This window comes from Psammomys obesus, unplaced genomic scaffold (genome assembly GCF_907164565.1).
Source record: "Psammomys obesus unplaced genomic scaffold, mPsaObe1.curated_primary_1811, whole genome shotgun sequence".
NCBI lineage: Eukaryota > Metazoa > Chordata > Mammalia > Rodentia > Muridae > Psammomys > Psammomys obesus.
The window spans coordinates 11,490,909-11,509,657 of record NW_026596064.1 but is presented as its reverse complement, the minus strand read 5'-3'; the positions used below and the strand labels follow the sequence as shown (position 1 = coordinate 11,509,657).

Sequence of the window (18,749 nt, the reverse complement as noted above, 5' to 3'; positions counted from 1 at the left end):
GTTTGTTTTGGCCACCAGTCTTAAGGATGACCATGCATATAGATCTCTACAAAGACACTGGAGCCATGGTTTACAGTCTCCTCACAGGAGGAGGTGGCAGGCTCAGTGGCCGACAGGTGAAAGCCTCTGATTTGGAAGAAGGGAAAGCAGAACTGTTGGTCCCTTCCCTGCAGGGTGGTAAGTTCTCAGCCTTGTGAATGAAGTCAGAAGGAAAGAACTCCAAACTCCGTGGATAAAGTTGGATGTTAGCATAAAGCTCATCGAGCATAAATTTCTATAAAATGTGACTTGGTTGTATAGTCCTGGTTATATGAAACTGTAATTTGCATATCGAGTTGGCTCTGTTAGGGTTGTTCTTTTTCCTCCTTGACGACAGTAATGACTGACCTCACCTCACCCTGCTTCATCTGCCCATATTCTCTGCCGTGTGAGCTGCCTTGTCCTCTGTATTCTGACTACCGGAACAGTTCTTGGCATCTTGTCAGTGCTTGAAATGATTGGGATGAATAAAGAAGGACTCTAACTCAGATATCCTAGTGCATTAAAAGATTATTAAAAGGTGTCTAGAGGCTGAGCGAGGCCCACCATGGACGTCAACAAAGGCACGGTGCCTAAGTTATCAAGCATATTGCTTACCTTCTGCTGCCAAGTGAAAGGTATATTTTGATAAATTAAAAAAAAAATACTGCCCTCTGATGGCAGGGATTTTTTTTCTTCCACTTCCTGCTTTTTGTTTGTTTTTTTAATACAGGGGTTCTCTGTGTAGCCCTGGATGTCCTGGCACTCAATGTGTAGACCCAGCTGGCCTCAAACCTGCCTCTGCCTCCCGAGTGCTGGGATAATGGCCCCTGCCACCACCGCCCAGCTTACATCCTGATTTTCTTATAATGAAAGTACAGTGGGTGTTGTTGTGGTTCCCAGCTTCCAGCACTGAGCTGTGAGGACTGTTTGAGGGCGGCCTGTGGTAGATGGAGGATGCTGGGGCTGTAGAGTTGGCTCAGTGGTTAAGAGAACTTGTTCTTGTTAGAGGATCTGGGTTCGAATCCCCAGCACCCATATGGTGGCTCACAATTCCAGTCCCAGGGGATCCAAGGCCTTCTTTAGACCTCCAAGGGCACAAGACACACAAGTGGAGTACATGCATACATGCAGCCGTCGTGAAGCTTCTATGTGTTGCTGTAGTATCCTGTTGCGGAGACACTGGTCTCACCTCTTACCTCACTGGTACAGTCACTACAGGTGGGTACATTTCCTTTTGTCACTGGCTGGGAGCCCCACTTACAGTGGATGTAGTGGAGAGTGATGGAAAAAGAAGAAAGAGGAGATTACAGGTTTTGGATAAAGTGAACCGTGAGGAATATGTTAAGATTTCATTTTTGATTTCCTTCCCTAACTTGCTCTCTCTTTTAAAGGCAGGGTCTCTCTTTGTAGAAATAGATGGCCTGCCTTTGCCTCCCCAACCCCAACCCCAGGTGTTGGGATTACAAGCATAACCATGTCTGTCAAAAAATCATCAATCCAGGGCCAGCCGTGGTAGTGATAATCCCAGCACTTGGGAGGCCTAAACAGGCAGATCTCTGTGAGTTCAAAGCAAGCCTGGTCTACAAATCGAGTCCAGGACAGCCAAAGCCACACAGAGAAACCCTGTCTCAAAAAAAACTAAAACAAGGGCTGGAGAGATGGCTCAGGATAAAAAACAAAATAAATAACTCAGAGATCCACCTGCCTCTGCTTCCACCGCTGCCCAGTCCAAGTCAAGAAAAATTTCACAACTGACACACGAACACAGACAAGTCTTACACATCAGGGTGGTGTTATTTTAGAAACTTTAATTTATCTACTCTACTTCTGTACTTCATTAGCATAAACTAAAGATACTTTTGTTTTTGACGACAGGATTTCAATGTGTAGGGTAAGCTAGTCTTGAACTCATGATCCTCCTGCCTTAATGCACGGTGCTTCGCTTTCAGGCATGTGCCACCATACTAAAGCTATGGTAGAATAGAGAATCTAATCAAACTATGAAAATACTTTAGCACGTAACATGTGATTGAGAAGAGGACAATGCAATTAAGAAATATTTAATAGTAGCAATCATAGATTTCTTGGCTCTGGTTAAAATTTCTTCCCGAAGCTGAAAGGAATATAACCAGGCTATATTGGGCTATAATTAACAAGGTCATGGACAATGAGGAAGCAGCCCCAATCAAATGTGCTAACCTAAGAATTCCCATCCTAGAGGGTCAGGTGTCCAGGAAATAGAGAGCATTCATTTTCTCTGTCGAACACTCCTTTTGTCTTGAACATGTACTATCAGGGCAGACCATTACAGAATACTGAAAACTCATACCCGCCCCCCCCCCCAAATAAATAAACTAGAAAATCCAGAGAAAATGGATAAAGTCTTCAATACACATGACATAGTAAAAGATAGAAACAACTTAAACATATTCACAAAAAGCAATGAAATCGAAGCAATAAGGTATACCCACAAAAAAAAAGTTGTCTGGTATTGGCTTTTTGCCTGCTGAAGTAAATAGTGGCCACTTGCTTGATTAAAATAAAATAAAATAAGGGGGGGAGGAATGGGAGAAAAAGAGGGAGGGGTCAGTCTTGAGATGTAAAGTAAATAAAAAGGAAAAAATAAAAATGAAAAAAAGTAAGGGTACATATGACAAGCCTATAGACAACATAATTCTAAATAGGGAAATTTTAAATCAGGAATGACACCAGGGTACCCACTCTGCTTGAAATTTCAGCTAAAATCGCGAGGTAAGAAAAATTAAGCCAGGTGGGGTGGTGCATGCCTGTAAACCGAGCATTTGGGGAGGCAGAGGCAGGCGATCCGTCCAGTCTATCTCCAGGAGTGGTATAGCTGGGTCATTTCTATTTTTAGGTGTTTTTTTTCTGAACCTTTGTACAGACGTTTATAGCGACTATGGCAGTTTACGTTCCCGCCACTGTGCAGAAAGGGTTCTTCTCTCCTATATACTCGAAAGCATTTGTTGTCACTTGCTTTCCTGGCAGCCATTCCGGTTTTTGGCCACAAAGCAGTTCATATGCATTTCTGTGATGACTAAGGATGGAAACATTTCTCAATTAGTTACTGGCCACTAGTATTTCCTCTTCTGAGAACTGTTTATTCAGCTGGGGGTTAGTACTTAATTTTGTGACTTTATATAATCATCTATCTTAGACTATATATATACATATATTATATACCTTAGATTATATAAAGAACTCACAAAATCTTTCAATGATAGATAAATGATACATGTATTTTAGTTGTGTAATGTACAGTAACAATGTGTGTAATGTAAAGGTTGCTCACTCCTTTTAAATTGTTTTGTCCTAGGCCAGGCGTGGCAGTGCACATGCCTTTAATCCCAGGTGGTTCTCTGTGTTCCAGGCCAGCCTAGTCCACAGAGTGAGTTCCAGGAAAGCCAAGGCTACACAGAGAAACCCTGTCTCGAAAAACAAAAACAAAAATTTTTCCCTAGTTTTCCGTTGCTATAATAAAACACTGACAAAAGCAACTTAGGGAGGAAGAGGTTTATTCCGTCTTACGGTTTATAGTACATCAGAAAGTGTAGTCAGGGCAGGAATACCTCTTAGGCTTACTCCTCCCTGGCTTGTTCACAACCCAGGACTACTTGCCCAGGGGAAACACCACCCACACTGGGCAGCACCCAATATATCAATCATCGATCACGGAAACTCCAGACAGACATCCCGCAGCCCTACACGATGAGGGCCGCTCCCCAGTCAAGGTTGCCTATGTAGGTACTGGAAATTGAACTCAGGTCCTCTGCAAGAGAAGTATGTGTTCTTAACCATTGAGCTTCACCTCCACCACCTTCCTCCTATACTGTAGGCTCTCTCATTATTGCTGATTGTTTCCTTTTCTGTATGGAACTTTAGTCAAAGTTTAGGATTAGTTCCTACACTTTTGGAGTCCTTTTCCAAGAAGCCCTTGCCTTCACCTATATGTATGTAAAGTGTTTTCCTCCATTAGGTCTCACATTAAGGTCTTTGACTCATATGGAGTCTGTTATATTTTTTTGAATTTATTTTTGTCTACACAAAAGATACGGATTCTAGTTCATCTTTCTATGTGTGGGTATCCAGTTTTCCAAGGACTGATTGTTTCAGAGGGGCATTCTCTTTGTTCTAATGTATGTTTCTTGGAACCTTTGTTGAAAACTAGATGGCTGTTGCTACATGGATCCTCTATTCTCTTGCATTGCCTCACATGTCGATTTTGTTACTATGGCTCTGTAATGTAGTTTGAGAACAGATACGACGCATCCGCCATTGCTCTTTCTTTTTTAGGATTGCATTAGTTCTTCAAAGCCTTTTGTGCTTTCATATAAATTTTAGTACACTTCCCCCCCGCCCCCATCACTTTAGTAAAGAATGTCACTGGAGTTTTGATAGGGATCACATTAAATCTTTAAATTATTCTCAATAGTATAAACATTTTTCAATTTTTAAGTTTTTTTTCTCTAATTCATAAGCACGGGAAGTCTAATGTCCTCCTTCCCCTCAGTAGCATTACAGAGTTCTTTACCTCCTGGCATCCCTGGGCTTATTTGTTTGCTAATGCTTGTTAGTTTCTTACCTGCATACAATGTGTTTGGAGCATCTCCAGTGCTGCCTTCCCGACTCTGACTCCTCCCTGACAACCCCCCCCCCCCAAACCCCTTCCAACCTTAATGACTTCTTTTTGTATAACACACTGAGTCCAGCTAGTGCCATCCACTGGAGCATGGGCAGTCTGCCAAGGACCACACTGCTCAAGAAAATGGAGTCTCCCTCCCCAGTGGCTGACAACTGCCAGTGGCTCCTCAACCAAGGGAAGGGTTTGATGTTTACGTGTTTCTTCTTAGGCACGTTTTCTTTTTCTGTTATTTGTATATAGAAAGGCTAGTGAGTTGTAAGTGTTGGTTTTATATCCGGATACTTTGCTGAAAGTGTTTTATCAGGTATGAGGGGTTTCTGGTAAAGTCTTTAGGATCTCTTCTTTAGGAATCTTTAGGTTTATGTTATAGGGACAAATTGACTTCTTTGTTTCCTTTCTGTCCTCATTAGATTTCTATTACTGTGAAAAATAACACCATGACCAAAAGCAAGATGGGGAGGAAAGGGTTATTTCATCAGGTTATATTAAATCCTTGAGGGAAATCAGAGCAAGAACTTGAGGCAGGAATCTGGAGGCAGGAACTGAAGCAGAGACCATGAAATGCTGCTTGGCTTGCTCCTCACAGCTTGTTTGTCTCTCTCTCTTTCTCTCTGGCTTTTTGAGATGGTTTCTCTGTGAAGCCTTGACTGTCCTGAAACTCATTCTGTAGACCAGGCTAGCCTCAAACTCAGAGGTCCTCCTGTCTGTGCCTCCTGAGTGCTGGGATCAAAGATGTGCTGGCCTTGAACTCAGGCCAGCATCCTACAGACATACGCAAACATTCATGCATACTGCTGCTCTATTCACCAGAGTAGGACATGCAGCCAGCCTGGTACCCATCAATAGGTAAATCAGTAAAGGAACTGTACATACACACAATGCAATTTTATTTAGCCATAAAGAAATGGAATCATGGTATTTACAGGAAACGGAGAGAAAAGGAAATCGTCATGCTAAACAAACTAAATTAGGTTCAGAAAGACAAATAGCACAGCTTCTCTCCTATGCATTTTTTTAAATGTGTGTGTGTGTGTGTGTATGACTAGAAAGGGCACTATGAAAGGAGAGGAAGAAACTTTTAAGGAGGTAGAGACAGTAATGGAGCACACAGGACATGAAAGCAGAAAGGGGATGACTTGGGAAAAGGGGATCAGCCAGAGGAAGTTGGGGATAGGGAGGGGGTGATTAGGACAGAGAACATTGATGTACATGTGGGAATGACATCATAGAGCACGCTACTTTGTCTGCCAACTTACACAAACCTGCAGCACCCCAAACCCTGGCAAACAAAACACCCATCTGAAGGAAAGGAAAAAGGAAGAAGAAAAACCAGTAAGACGTAACACTTACATTCACAGCTTTATTCAATGAGTAATAGTTTCCTTGTAGAAAACATATGATTTCTATCAATCCGCTAATGTTCTAGTAAGAACAAACCCACCTGCACACAGTGGCCTCGTTAGACAGAGATTTCTGTACGTCTAACCTCCTTTACAGGTCTGGACAGGCAGTGCCTATAGCGCATTCATTGTGGGTGGACTTCCACTGTACAAACCAGCCTTTCACAGGAAGTGGTTCTGGGTTTCAGAGTAACTTCAGAGTGCCTAATTGTGAGGGGATCGCCTGCATTTGTAGCTGTGAGGCATTTTGTAGGTGATCTTGTCTGCCTCCGAGTTAAATATACATAGAGACATAATGAACACAGGTTAATTCCAATCTTCATTCACTTTTTCTCAAAATGTCCTGCTTCTCATCTCTTTACTGCACCCTTCCCCCTTTGCTCCATCTAGATTTCATTCTAGATTTCTGGAAAAACATCTGTAGCAGTTTGGGGCCAACCATGGGCCTCTTTCCGCTGAGGAAGGGTCTTTCCTAGTCCAGAGACCTGGTTTCTGACCTTCTTCAGCTCTCATCAAAACTCTGGCTGTAATCTTTTTCCTGAGCAATATTATTAAAATATCTATCTACAAGTTTCTGAGTTACCCTCCCTTTGGATTGCCAGCTCCTTAAAGGCAGATTCCTATTCTGTTTTTTTTTTGTGTTTCTCATAGGCCTACCTAGTACATGTAAGTCTCTTGGTTTTATAAATACATTAGTGTTGACAGGTTTTCCTGAACCAATCTTTGTTCTCTGTGGAAATGTGGGTGGGTAGGTCTCAGAACTCATCGGCTGACTCTGCATCCCAGCTGCAGGACAGCAGCTGCTCATCCTGAGGGAACTCAACTTCAACGTCATACACAAAACCGGGGTCGTCCTTTCTCTTTTGATTTTTCTCAAAAAGTTCATCCATGATGCTCTTCCTTTTGGCAAGCTCCTTGTCATCCAGCTTGTTCAGGTCTTCCTCGGGGTCAATGGTTGTTTCCCGCTGAATCTGTTCCTTTGTTTCTGCCAAGCTCTGCCCCTGCAAGTGACCTCGTAGAAAAGCGAACAGCTTCTCGAGCTGCTTCAGGGACACCTGTTCTAGGTAAGTCTTGTGCCGTGGGTTATTCTTTAATTGTTCAGCAGCTCTGGTGCAGTCTAGGAGGGAGAAAAAGATATGGTGTACACATATGACATCCATCACAAACTACTGCAAGGACTAAAATAGTCCAAAATCCTGAGGTCACGAGCTCCATGATAGCCAAGAGGTTAAAGGGGTTTATTGCAGCCAAGCTATATAAAAGACTCTTGAGACCAGCCAAACAGACTAAAAGAACAGACTAGCCAAGCAGCTGAAAAGAAACCAAAGCCAGTAGAGCTGCCTGAAAGAGGCTCAAACCAACTGCATCAACTGAAAAAGAGAAGACATTGTCCATCTTTTGAGCTGCCTGCAGGCTGTTCAGTGTGCTCCAGGCTCCCAGCTTTGTGAGCTGTCGCCTGTACTGGGATGGGTCTTGGTAATGCAGCTGTCCTTGAGCCATTTCTGCTCCTGTAAGTGAGCCGTCACCCATGCCTGTAAATGACGCTCGTGAAGCTCACTGGCACACCAGACTGAACTTCAGTGGTATCCACACTTTGGTCTGTCAAGGGCTCACTCTCTGGGGTAAATACACATGCATATTTTATGTCTCCTGAGGAGAAGTTTGTCACACAGCACATGATGCCTGTGATCCCATCATTTGGAAGAGCTCTCCTGCCTTAAACACAAAAAAACCACAACAGGCTGGGTATAGTGTGCGCGCTTCTAATTGCCTCTCATCCCAGCGTTTGAGAGGCCAAAGCAGAAAGATATTCATGAGTTCTGACCAGCAAAGGTGACATACAGAGATCCTGTCTCAAACAAAACAAAACACCAAAAGCTAAAGCCATTTTTTAAAAAAGATTTTATTTATTTGTATTTCATATGCATTTTGCCTGAATGTATGTGTGTGTACCGTGTGTGTGCAGTGCCGGTAGAGACCAGAAGAGGGTGTTAGGGTGTTGGATTCCCTGGAATTGGAGTTAGAAGATGGCTGTGAGACACGGTGTTGGTGCTGGGAAGTGAACCCAGTTAAGAGCAACTCTTAACTGCTGAATCATCTCTCCAGCCCCTAAATAAAAAATTTTAAACAAATAAACAAACAAACAAACCTAACTTTGGTGTGGAGAGAGAAGGATGTTTTTTTTTTTTTCTTTCTTACTTTCTTAGCCTAAAATTACTTTGTAGAGATGTTAAAAACTTTCCAGTAATTAAAGTATCTAAGGATAAAAAATAGCATGATTTTTATTTGTTTTAGAGACTATGTAGCCTTTGGTGGCCTAGAGCTCACCATGTAGACCAGGTTTGGCCTCAAATTCACAGAGATCCACCTGTCTTTGCCTCTTGAGTGCTGTTGGGACTAAAGGCATTCATTGCATGGCCAAAAGCAAAAAAAAAGACATAGTTTTTAAAAGGCAGCTGTGTAACACTAATAAAATGCTGTCTACAAGTAAAAAAAATGTGGAGAGAAGGAAATTTTGTATTATTAAACAGTAATATATCTTTTAGATCATATAACCATTCTAAAATATGAAACCACCAATTCTCTAACTGTTAAAAAGTACAGATTAGGAGACTTAGTTAGAGCATCTATTGCTGTGCTAAAACCCCATGACCAAAAGCAGCTTGGGGAGGAAAGGGTTCATTTCATGTGTACGCTCATATCACAGCCCCTCCCAGGGGAAGGGCAAGCAGCAGCTCATTCAGAGCAGGAGCCTGGAGGCAGGAGCTGTTGTCACAGCGGGATGCTGCTTTAGGGTTGCCCCTTATGGCTTGCTCAGCCTGCTCTCTTAATACCACCCAGGACCACTGGCCCGGGGGTGGCACCTCCCACAGTGGGCTGGGCTCTCCCACATCAGTTATCAATCAAGAAGATTCACCCCAGGTCAGTTGGGGGCCATATCTCAGTTGACAGTCCCCCTTCCTAAGTGACTCTAGCTTGTGTCAGGTCAACATAAAAACATTAACATGGAAAGTTTATGAACAAGTTTCACTGAGATCACACGCCAGTCCCTGACAAAATCAGGATTTAAACCCAGGCTTGTTTTACTATGAAGAACATGTCATCCCATTACATGAAATTAAAATAGTATCTGTTTGTCTGTCTGTCTCCTTCCCTGCCTTCCTGTCCTTTTTACGCTCAGTGTGGGCTGGACCCAGGATCCTGCACATGCTACATAAGTGTTTCACCACTGATCTACATTCCTCCCAACCTTTTTTTTTTTTTTTTAATTTTGAGACACAATATCATCTCAAGTTATCCATACTCATTTTGAATTTGCAATTTTCCTAGCTTAGCTTCCTAAATTGCTTGGATTACAGGTATATGCCATCATACTGGATGAAGTTACGTGACTTAAGAATATTTAAGGGGCTGGAGAGATGGCTCAGCAGTTAAGAGCACTGACTGTTCTTCCAGAGGACCTGGGTTCAAATCCCAGCACCCACATGGCAGCTCACACCTGTCTGTAACTCCAAGATCTGACACCTTACAAAGACATTATGCAGGCAAAACGCCAATGCACATAAAATAAAAATAAATAAAAGAAAATAAAAGAATATTTAGGGCAGGAGGCAAGAATATTTAGGGCTGGAGAAGTGGCTCAATCATTAGGTCAACTTGCTCTTCTTGCAGGGTTCCCAAGTTCAGCTACCCAATCAGGCAACTCCTGGGCTTGTAACTACAGCTACAGGGAAGCCAATGCCCTCTTCTGGTCTGTGTAGATACCCACTCCCATAGACACATACACAGAAATAAAAAATCTATTGAGAAAAAGACAGGAGGCAAGATAAAACAAGGGGTACCTGAGAACTTTGAAAAGTTTCGGACTGGCATGATACGTTGGCGGCTCTTTCCCTCGTTTTCATTCTCATAAATTAAGATCATAGCTGGAGGCTGGAACCGAACTCCACATTTCTTGGCAATGCATTTCATTTTCACATATAATTCAGGGTAAACTGGAGCGACTCTGATACAAGTGGAGTGGCTGTACAACAGTTTCCTGAAAAAGGACAAGCAAGTTGAGGTATTGAACAAATCTGTCCCCTTCTCCTCAGCGGATCTGGCTGTAGACTAGCCCCAGATTTGTATGGTTAGCTGAAGAGGTTCAAGACATCGAGGGCTACATGGGAAGTTGAGTTTGGCCTAGGTTAGCCTCAGTTCCTTGGATATCTGAGGGATGCAGGTCATTTGTACAGGAGCTAGGTAACACCATTCGGTCTGGACCCCTTACTGAGCTGCATTCTTAACAGAGATTACAAACACAAGAACTGACATGCAGGTCCACAGAATCATTTTCATTTTTCAGTTAAAGATTTTTGGTTCACCCTCTGTCAATAGAACATATTATGGTCTTTTAAAACTTTTTCCTTTTTTGAGACAGTGTCTCATGCAGTCCAGACTGGCCTTGAACTTGTTATGTATTGGAGGATGACCTTGAATTTCGGATCCTTCTGGCTCTGCTTCCCTGTTAGAATTTCAGGCAAAGGCTACCAAGCTTGGTTTATTGGATGCTAGAAATGGAACCCAGGCTTCATGCATTCAAGGCAAGCACGCTAGTGGCTATGCTACATCCCCAGCACTTTTTAACAAAAATAAACATTCTGAGAGGTCTACTAGACCATATCCATACACCTCCCCCCCCCCTTGTACTTTCTGACTTTACTTATTTATTTTAGGTTTTTTTTGAGACAGGATTTCTCTGTGTATAACCTTGGTTGTCCTAGAGCTCGCTTAGTAGACCAGGCTGGCTTTCAACTCACAGAGATCCTCCTGCCTCTGTCTCCTGGAAGTACTGGAAGTAAAGGATTGTGCCCCACTGCCTGCCCGCTCCCCCAATTCTTTTATTCATCAAGAGGTTATTTTTACTTACCATCTATTTTCCCTGTTAGTCTGTTTGCTCTAAGAAGGCAAGATGCGTGTCCATTTTCATTAAGCTCTTAGCACCTGTCTGGAATGTAATAAAAGTAATACTTGTTTAATGCTGTGTATTAATAAAAGCTAAGGTTTCTATATATTATCCTGGGGCACTGGAGCAGGAGTTAACTGCCGTTACACACTGTTAAATAATATTAAGTACTGTTAACTGTTACTAGAATTGTTAGCCTGTGTTGAGGCTTCTTTCTGTGAATGGTTAAGCCCTTCTCTTAAACCAGGCAGCCTGGAGTGGGGAACTGTCAGCCCTTTACTCGTGTAACTGGACAGATTCAGATTTCCTTCCCTCCTTTATTTCTACTTCTCTGAGGATCCTATAGAGCCATAGCTGAAGACCGCTCTCCCGAGCACCCCACCAGCTTGCACAGCCTTAGGAAGCAGCATGGTCTCAGTGAGTATTAGTGATCCTTCTGTTTTGACACAGGACAGAGGGACAGTAATCCTGGTGGCTCAGCAGCATGTCACGATGTTCATTTGCATGGATGGTTGTGTTGTGACTGGTGCAAACATCCTTGCTTACATCCATCTGGCCGCTCACTTCTGGAGTTGCCTGGGCTACCCCCTGTTTGTGCTGCTCCAGGCGTTGTTACTTGTTACAGCACGAGGCAGGCTTGGACTTTTCTTTCCAGCCTCTGATCTTTAGTATTAGCAGACCAGACTGGCTATCAACATAAGGAAAACGTGATAACACTGGCACACTGGTAGCGGCCTCCATTCTGGTGGTAGCAGCCGTAGCCCCAAGAAGGTAATTGAAGGTTATGGAGAATAAGTAACCAATGCAGAAACACAGGAGTAGAGGCAGTGGAAGCTAAGAGACCTGGGTGCTGAGGAGTTTCAGGAGGCTTCCAGGCCTTAAGGGCTCAGGGTTTTCACACTGCAGGCCCAACAACTACAATACTAGCCATTGTGGGGATGGACTGTTTCAACATTCATGGCCGACAGGAGGTGTAACTCCAGAAGATACTGTCTGCTGCTGCCAATCACTGCTGCTGGAGGCTGAGCATCACTTAGCTGCCAAATGCTAAAGCAATAGCATCCAAGAGCCATGTGTCTCTGGCTCCTGGGTCAGGAGCACTAAGTCCCTATACCTCTCAATGTTTGAAATTATAATCATCTGGTCTGTTATTTAAGCTCCCAGGCCTTGGATACTCAACGGCCAGGGAACTATTTCTCTGACTCATGATGTCTATCCAGTTAGGGCAAAATGATTCCAGATAGCTGATGCTAACAACTGAAGTACCAATAGTTTAGAAGCACAGTTAAAAATGGCAGATCTGAACAGGCATGGTGCCTCATGCCCTGAGTTTTAAGGACATCTGTTTGAGAACTCTGTTCCCTGCCTGTAAAAAAAAAAAAAAAAAAAGGTAGATAAGATAGACAGACTTTCCATAAATAAAACAGTAATGTTTACATGGCTTTTATTTCAGCTTATTTGTCCTACTATATTATTTTTCCAGGTACAAGAAACACAGATATGCCAGCTGTGGTGGTGCACAACTTTAATCCCAGCACTTGGGAGGCAGCGGCAGAGGCAGGCAGATCTCTGTGAGTTCAAGGCCAGCCTGGTCTACTGTGTTCCAGGACAGCTAGGGCTATATACAGAGAAAACCCTGTCTCAAAAAAAAAAAAAAAAAAAAAAAAAAAGAGAAGGAGGACGAAGAGGAGGAGAAAAGAAAAAGAAACACAGATATTTAGCCGGGCGGTCGTGGCGCACACCTTTAGTCCCAGCACTCGGGAGGCAGAGGCAGGAGGATCTCTGTGAGTTTGAGGCCAGCCTGGTCCACAGAAGAGTGAGTTCCAGGAAAGCCAAGGCTACACACAAAGAAACTGTGTCTCAAAAGAAAAAAAAAAAAAAAAAAAAAAAAAAAAGAAACAGATATTTTTAGATTAATAGTTTCTGTTCTCTTTCCCTCTCTACCCTCAGTGGCAAAGTACACTCAACTATAAGAATTGCTTAAATGTGACTATGATTTGCAAATGTTGAAATTTTTGAGCATAAGGTAATAATATCTTCATAAACTTAGTTTTGTTAGAGAACACCTATAGGCACATTGATTTTTAAGAAATTAATAGTATTTATATTTGTTCATCATAGAAAAATAGGGACAGAAAAAGAGAACATAAAATATTAACCTAACTTCTATTATTTTTTCCTAGCTATATGTATGTGTACATATATGAATATATATAAACTACAACTTGTTTTATAACATACATACGATTTCCTGAATTAAAATGCAAATTTTATGGTTGCTAAGTAGATTTGTCATATAGAAGCATAATCTGCAGCCCTACTGTTGGATGTGTGAATTTTTACTCCCATGAGGTTAGTCATAAGAGTTGCTTCTCATATTGCTGTGTTCTGTATTTGATCCCAGTCAATGACCAGATGCTATTCCCAGTTCACCTCCTAAAGTGTGATGTAGGTAAACTTTCTAGAATATACATACTATATGGTCTACAAACACAAGCAAATGACCACACTTGTGAATAGAAGCAATAATAATGTGGGGTCTTGACCATAGAGTTTTTCTTTTAATTTATTATCATTATCATTATTATTGTTTCGAGATAGGGTTTCTCTGTGTAGCCTTGGCTGTCCTGGAACTCACTCTGTAGACCAGGCTGGCCTCTGCTTCCAGAGTGATGGGATTAAAGGTGTGCTCGACCAGCGCCCGCTTTTTTTTTTTTTTTGGCTCTATTTCTCAATAGCGTGTTTGCAGTATTACACTCTTCCCGCCTTGAGACCTCGAAGCTTTCCGATCTGCACCAGCACTCTCGGTAAGTTTGTTAAGACATGCCGCAGCTGGGAGAAATGACAGCACATTGGCCTAACTGTGCCGGGACGGATAGACTTTTCCTACCAGCGATAAGTGACTGTGTTCCCCACAGCACCTACGAGGGCACGGGATTCCCAAAGCACAGACCCGACTACCCTAGCCACTTTGTACCCTCCCTTCTTACCCTAACATCCGTGAGAGAGTTGTTTCCATCCAACCGCATTGCATAGAGGAGCATTCAATCGACTCTGAGGCGACGTGGAGCCTGACGCTGCAGGAGGCGGCGGCAGCCATAGCCTAAAGGGGTAACCATGGCGTGAACTCAGAGAAAGGAGGAGCAGCCGGCATGCAGCTGGCTACCGACAGGAGGCGGGCCTGAGCGCGGCGAGGGTGGTCCTAAGGCGGCTCGCCCGGTCCATAGGCCCGGCGGGGGTCCCAGCCCAGGATCGTTCCCAAGGCAACATCCCGGACACGCAGACTGCGCTTGCGCAGCCTCTCGCCCCGCCCAGGCTGGAACGACAGGGGGCGGGACCGGGGGCGGGCCTCCTGGGTCCCAAGTTGCCCGCGCCGGGGGACGCGCGTTCCCAGTCACCGGGGCCGGTGCATCCCTGGGACCAGGACGGGTGAGAGCACGCTCCGGGCGTGCTCAGACTGCCTCCGCGGCCGCAGCTCGCCCCTCGCGCCCCTCCCGGGCGTCGGCGTTCCGGCGTCCTGGCTGCCGGCGCCGTGGCCCGGCTGCTCCTCTGGGCGGCTGGGCTGGTCGGCGGGCTCGCCGCGGGCTCACTCGACGCCCCCTTCGGCGCTGGTAAAGGGCTAGGGGCTGAGGGAGTGCGGGCGGGCGCGGGGCGGAGGTCAGCCACGAAGGCCGCGTGCGGCCCTTCCCTCCCTCCCTGTGACTCGGTGTTCCATCCCGGGCTCTGGAGCCAGGCTTTTGTCCTCCCGAGGCTGGACTGGCCACGCTGCGACCAAAGTACTAAACAAACTCAGCCGCGGAGCATCTTGGGATGCTTATGGTAACCCTGAAGATGCTTTGTGCTGTGCGAGAGGCCATCGAGCCTTCCGCGTCCCGACAACTGTGTGAGAATGCTCCAACAGCGTGTAGAGAAGGCGAGGTGGTTTCTCTCTCTCTCTCTCTCTCTCTCTCTCTCTCTCTCTCTCTCCTCACTCCAGAAAGGGAACCTTTGTACCAGTGTCCCGTTTGCGGAACCAGTGACTTTTTTATTGTTAGGGTTGCTAGTAGGAATGTGTGTAAAGGGTTACTTACTAGGAGCTGGAGGCTTCACCGGGAAGCCTACGCCAGCTCCCGAAACCTGCATCTCTGGAGCTCACTAAGCAGCTTCCAGGCCGCCCGGCAACTCTTGTTTCCCTTTTACTCCGTTGGTAGGACCCTCAAGAATCTCCCGAGTGTTTATTCTCCCGGCATCACATGCTTGCTTCACATTACTGAGTAACAGGTTTATCATAATGATTCACACTGTTTTAATGTCCTTCCCACGCATTTCTAGCCAACCTTTTAGAGCGAGGTACCTGGCTACTGGATATTTAGTTATTCTTTTTGTTTTTTGTTTCTTAATTAATTAATTAATTAATTAATTAATTATTTTTTAATATTTGAGACAGGGCCTCTCTGTGCCACCCTGTGAAGATTTCTGTCTATTCCAAGTTTGTAAATGAACTCCGAGTCTTCAAGTGCCTCTTGTTTTCTTGCCCGCCCCCTTTTTCTTCTTTTTTTTTTTCCTCCCTTTTAAACTCTCCCAACATCTTCATAAGGCATCAGTGTACAATCTTCCAGGACTTGTAGGTTTGGACATCAGAATACAGAAGTTGCCATTATGTATCTAACGCCGTTTGGTGAGCCAGGATGATGTCTTAGGATCATAGGAAAGAAGTCCTTCGAATATGGTAGCTGTGTTCTGACTGCTCGTACATGTCTTAAATTCCTAGGACAACCACAGAGATGGCTGGGTGTATCTCAAAGACACAGCTAAAAGTGATGGACTAAGATCTGAAACCAGACAAGCCAACTCCCCTGGCAATATACTCAACCTCAATGTCGCATTTCTTGAAAAAAATTTATATGTAGCTCAAACTACTTACATTTACAATTTTTTCCTTGGGCTGTTAGGTGGTTAGATCTTTCTAGCAGTAAAGCCTACTATAGTAGTTATTTCATAACTATCTAAGATTTCTTTTTACTGTGCTTATTTTCATTTTTAACATCTTTATTTTTATAGGTATGAGGGCCACTTGTTCTGAAATTATTCTGAGGCAAGAATTTTTGAAAGATGGTTTCCACAGGTTAGTTGTTCATTGATTTCTACTTATATTAAAATACTGTCTCATCATTTACAGCAAGAAAAATGATAGTTGAAATATGGATAAACTGAAAATTTGTTTCCATTTTTACTTGTTTCTTTTGAGATAAGGTCTCATTATAGTCCAGGCTGGTCTCGAAGCTGCTGTGTAGCTTAGGATAACAAAGAACTCTTGGTTCTTCTGTTCATTCACCTAAATGCTGGGATTATAGCTGTGTGCCACTAAGCTTGGCTTTCTACAGAGTAACAGATTTGCCATTTGTGAGTCACACTTGGAATGATGAAAGGATTAAAGTAACAGTGGAGAAAATGTTGTTTGCTGTGTACATATATGTGTAACTTTTAATTTACTTTTTTTTCTTGAGGCAAAATATTGATGTGTAGCTCCAGTTGGCTTGCAACTCATGTGGATCTTCCTTCCAGCTGCTGAGATTACAGCTGCGTGCTATGATTCCTGGCTTATTCCGCATTTATTGATTGATTGATTGATTGATTGATTATACAATATCTGCATGTATACCTTCACATCAGAAGAGGGCACCAGATCTCGTTATAGATGGTTGTGAGCTACCATGTGGTCGCTGGGAGTTGAGCTCAGGACCTCTGGGAGAGCAGCCAGTGCTCTTAACCTCTGAGCCATTTCTCCAGCCCCCTTGCTTTTATTTTTATTATTAGTTATCTTGCCTTTTAAAAAGACTACTACTCGACATCTTAATAATATTCCTAATACATAAGGTACTCTTTTTAAAAGTAATTTATTTAATTTTATTTTATGTGTATTGATATAAGGGTGTCAGATCACTTGGAATTGAAGTTGCAGACTGGAGTTGAAAGCTGCCTTGTGGTTGCTGGGATTTGAACCCAGGTCCTTTAGAAGAACACACAGTACCCTTAACCTCTCAGCCATCTTTCCAGCCCCCAAGGACCCTTAAATTAAGAAATAAAAGAGAAGCCTGGTTGTGGTGGTGCACACCTTTATTCCCAAACTCTGGTGGCAGAGGCAAGTGGATCTTGAGTTCAAGGCCAGCCTTGTCTACAGAGTGAGTTCTAAGACAGACAGGAAACACACAGAAACCCTGTCTTGAAAAAGCAAAAAAGAAATGACTTCTTATCATTTTGTCTTTTTTGCTGCTGAATGACTAATTTCTTTCTCTTCTGGCTTCTTCTTCTTCTTCTTTTTTTTTTTTTTTTAAATAAGATTGTACTTATTTATATGTATACAGTGTTCTGCCTGCATGTATGCCTACTGGCCAGAAGAGGGCACCAGATCTCATTACGGATGGTTGTGAGCCACCATGCAGTTGCTGGGAATTGAGCTCAGGACTTCTGGAAGAACAGTACTCCTAACCTTTGAGCCATCCCTCCAGCCCTCTTCTAGCTTATTCTTGTTTTTGTTCTCTATACTGATGCTTTTTTGCTTTGATGGCCTTTGTCTTCATGACTGTAACATGCTTTGGTGTGGTTTTGTTTCTGTAACTCTGCTTGAGGTTTGTTGAGCTTCTTGGATTTATGGGATCATAGTTCTCATGAAGTCTGGACAGTTTTTGGTCATATGTCTTTATTTATTTACTTATTTTATTTTTTGTATCTTTCCCAGTTGCCATTTATGTAGTTAATATTTGTGTGCTCGTATTTCAAGTTTGCTGCTTCAGTTCCTTCTTCTCTGCCAGTCTTTTTCTTTTTGTTGATATTTCTTCTTTTTATGCTTCAGTTTTCATACTTTTCTATTGCTGTCTCCAAGTCATTGGTCTCTTTCATTATTCAGTCCTTAATTGCTTTCAGTTACTCATTTTATTTTACGTACATCTTTTGAAGTTACAGTCAAGTCTTTAAAAATCAAAAACAAACTGTCTTGGGCAGTGAAACGGCTCAGTGGGTAAAAGTGCTTGCCCCAGGACTAACATGGTGGAAAGGGAGAACGAATTATTAAAAAACACTTCCCTTTCCCATGTAAAGTTTTGCTTACAGTTTTAAATCGTTGGACATATTAGGTATGTTTATAAGTACCTATATGTGTTTAGGTATGTATGTATGTAAATACCAGTATGTTTGTATGTATGTATGTATTTGTACTATGTGCATGCTTGGTACTCCACATGGCTTTGCAGTTTGCTATCTTGTACAGCTGCCTGGGGCTGGCACCACCCACAGTGGGCTGGACCCTCTCACATCAGTTATCAGGTAAGAAAACTCTTCGACAGACTTGCCTGCCGGCCCAGTCTGATGTAGGCATTTTCTCAATTGAAATTTCCTTCTGTTCAACTTATATTAAGTTGACATAAACAAACAAACAAAAACAAAACTACCCTAAGCAGCCGAAGACACCGCACCTGATAGTGTAGTGGCTTTCTTGCTGACCAGGTCTAAAAGTAGCATTGGATATCACATGACAAGACAGAAAACAGAAAGTCCATGCCAGCCTTTTTCTGTTGACTGGTGTTCTTCTGGTTATTGCTCATATTTTCTTGGCTGTTTACATGTTCAATAGCATGTAAGTACTCAGCAAAAGTTAAAGGAGTTTCTATTTGGATGGATTGATTATTTATTTATTTATTTATTTATTTATTTATTTATTTATTTATTTATTTATTTATTTATTTAT

General features: G+C 43.0%; 2 protein-coding genes across 2 annotated transcripts in view; one reads left to right on the top strand and one right to left on the bottom strand.

Annotated features, from left to right (window-relative positions):
- Window positions 1–6,027: 6,027 nt before the first annotated feature.
- Cep19 (centrosomal protein 19) lies at window positions 6,028–14,442 on the bottom strand. Its single transcript, XM_055625146.1, has 4 exons — window positions 14,017–14,442; window positions 10,991–11,068; window positions 9,924–10,120; window positions 6,028–7,198 (listed from the first exon to the last, which is right to left on the bottom strand). Exons 3-4 carry the CDS (start codon window positions 10,051–10,053, stop codon window positions 6,837–6,839), a joined length of 492 nt encoding a protein of 163 aa, XP_055481121.1. The 5' UTR covers window positions 10,054–10,120; window positions 10,991–11,068; window positions 14,017–14,442; the 3' UTR covers window positions 6,028–6,836.
- Window positions 13,850–18,749, top strand: part of Pigx (phosphatidylinositol glycan anchor biosynthesis class X) — a 14,200-nt gene continuing 9,300 nt past the window's right edge. Inside the window, exons 1-3 of the mRNA XM_055625222.1 lie at window positions 13,850–14,026; window positions 14,463–14,637; window positions 16,067–16,130. Of these exons, the coding sequence (XP_055481197.1) occupies window positions 13,850–14,026; window positions 14,463–14,637; window positions 16,067–16,130 (416 nt within the window). The remainder of the gene's footprint in view (window positions 14,027–14,462; window positions 14,638–16,066; window positions 16,131–18,749) is intronic.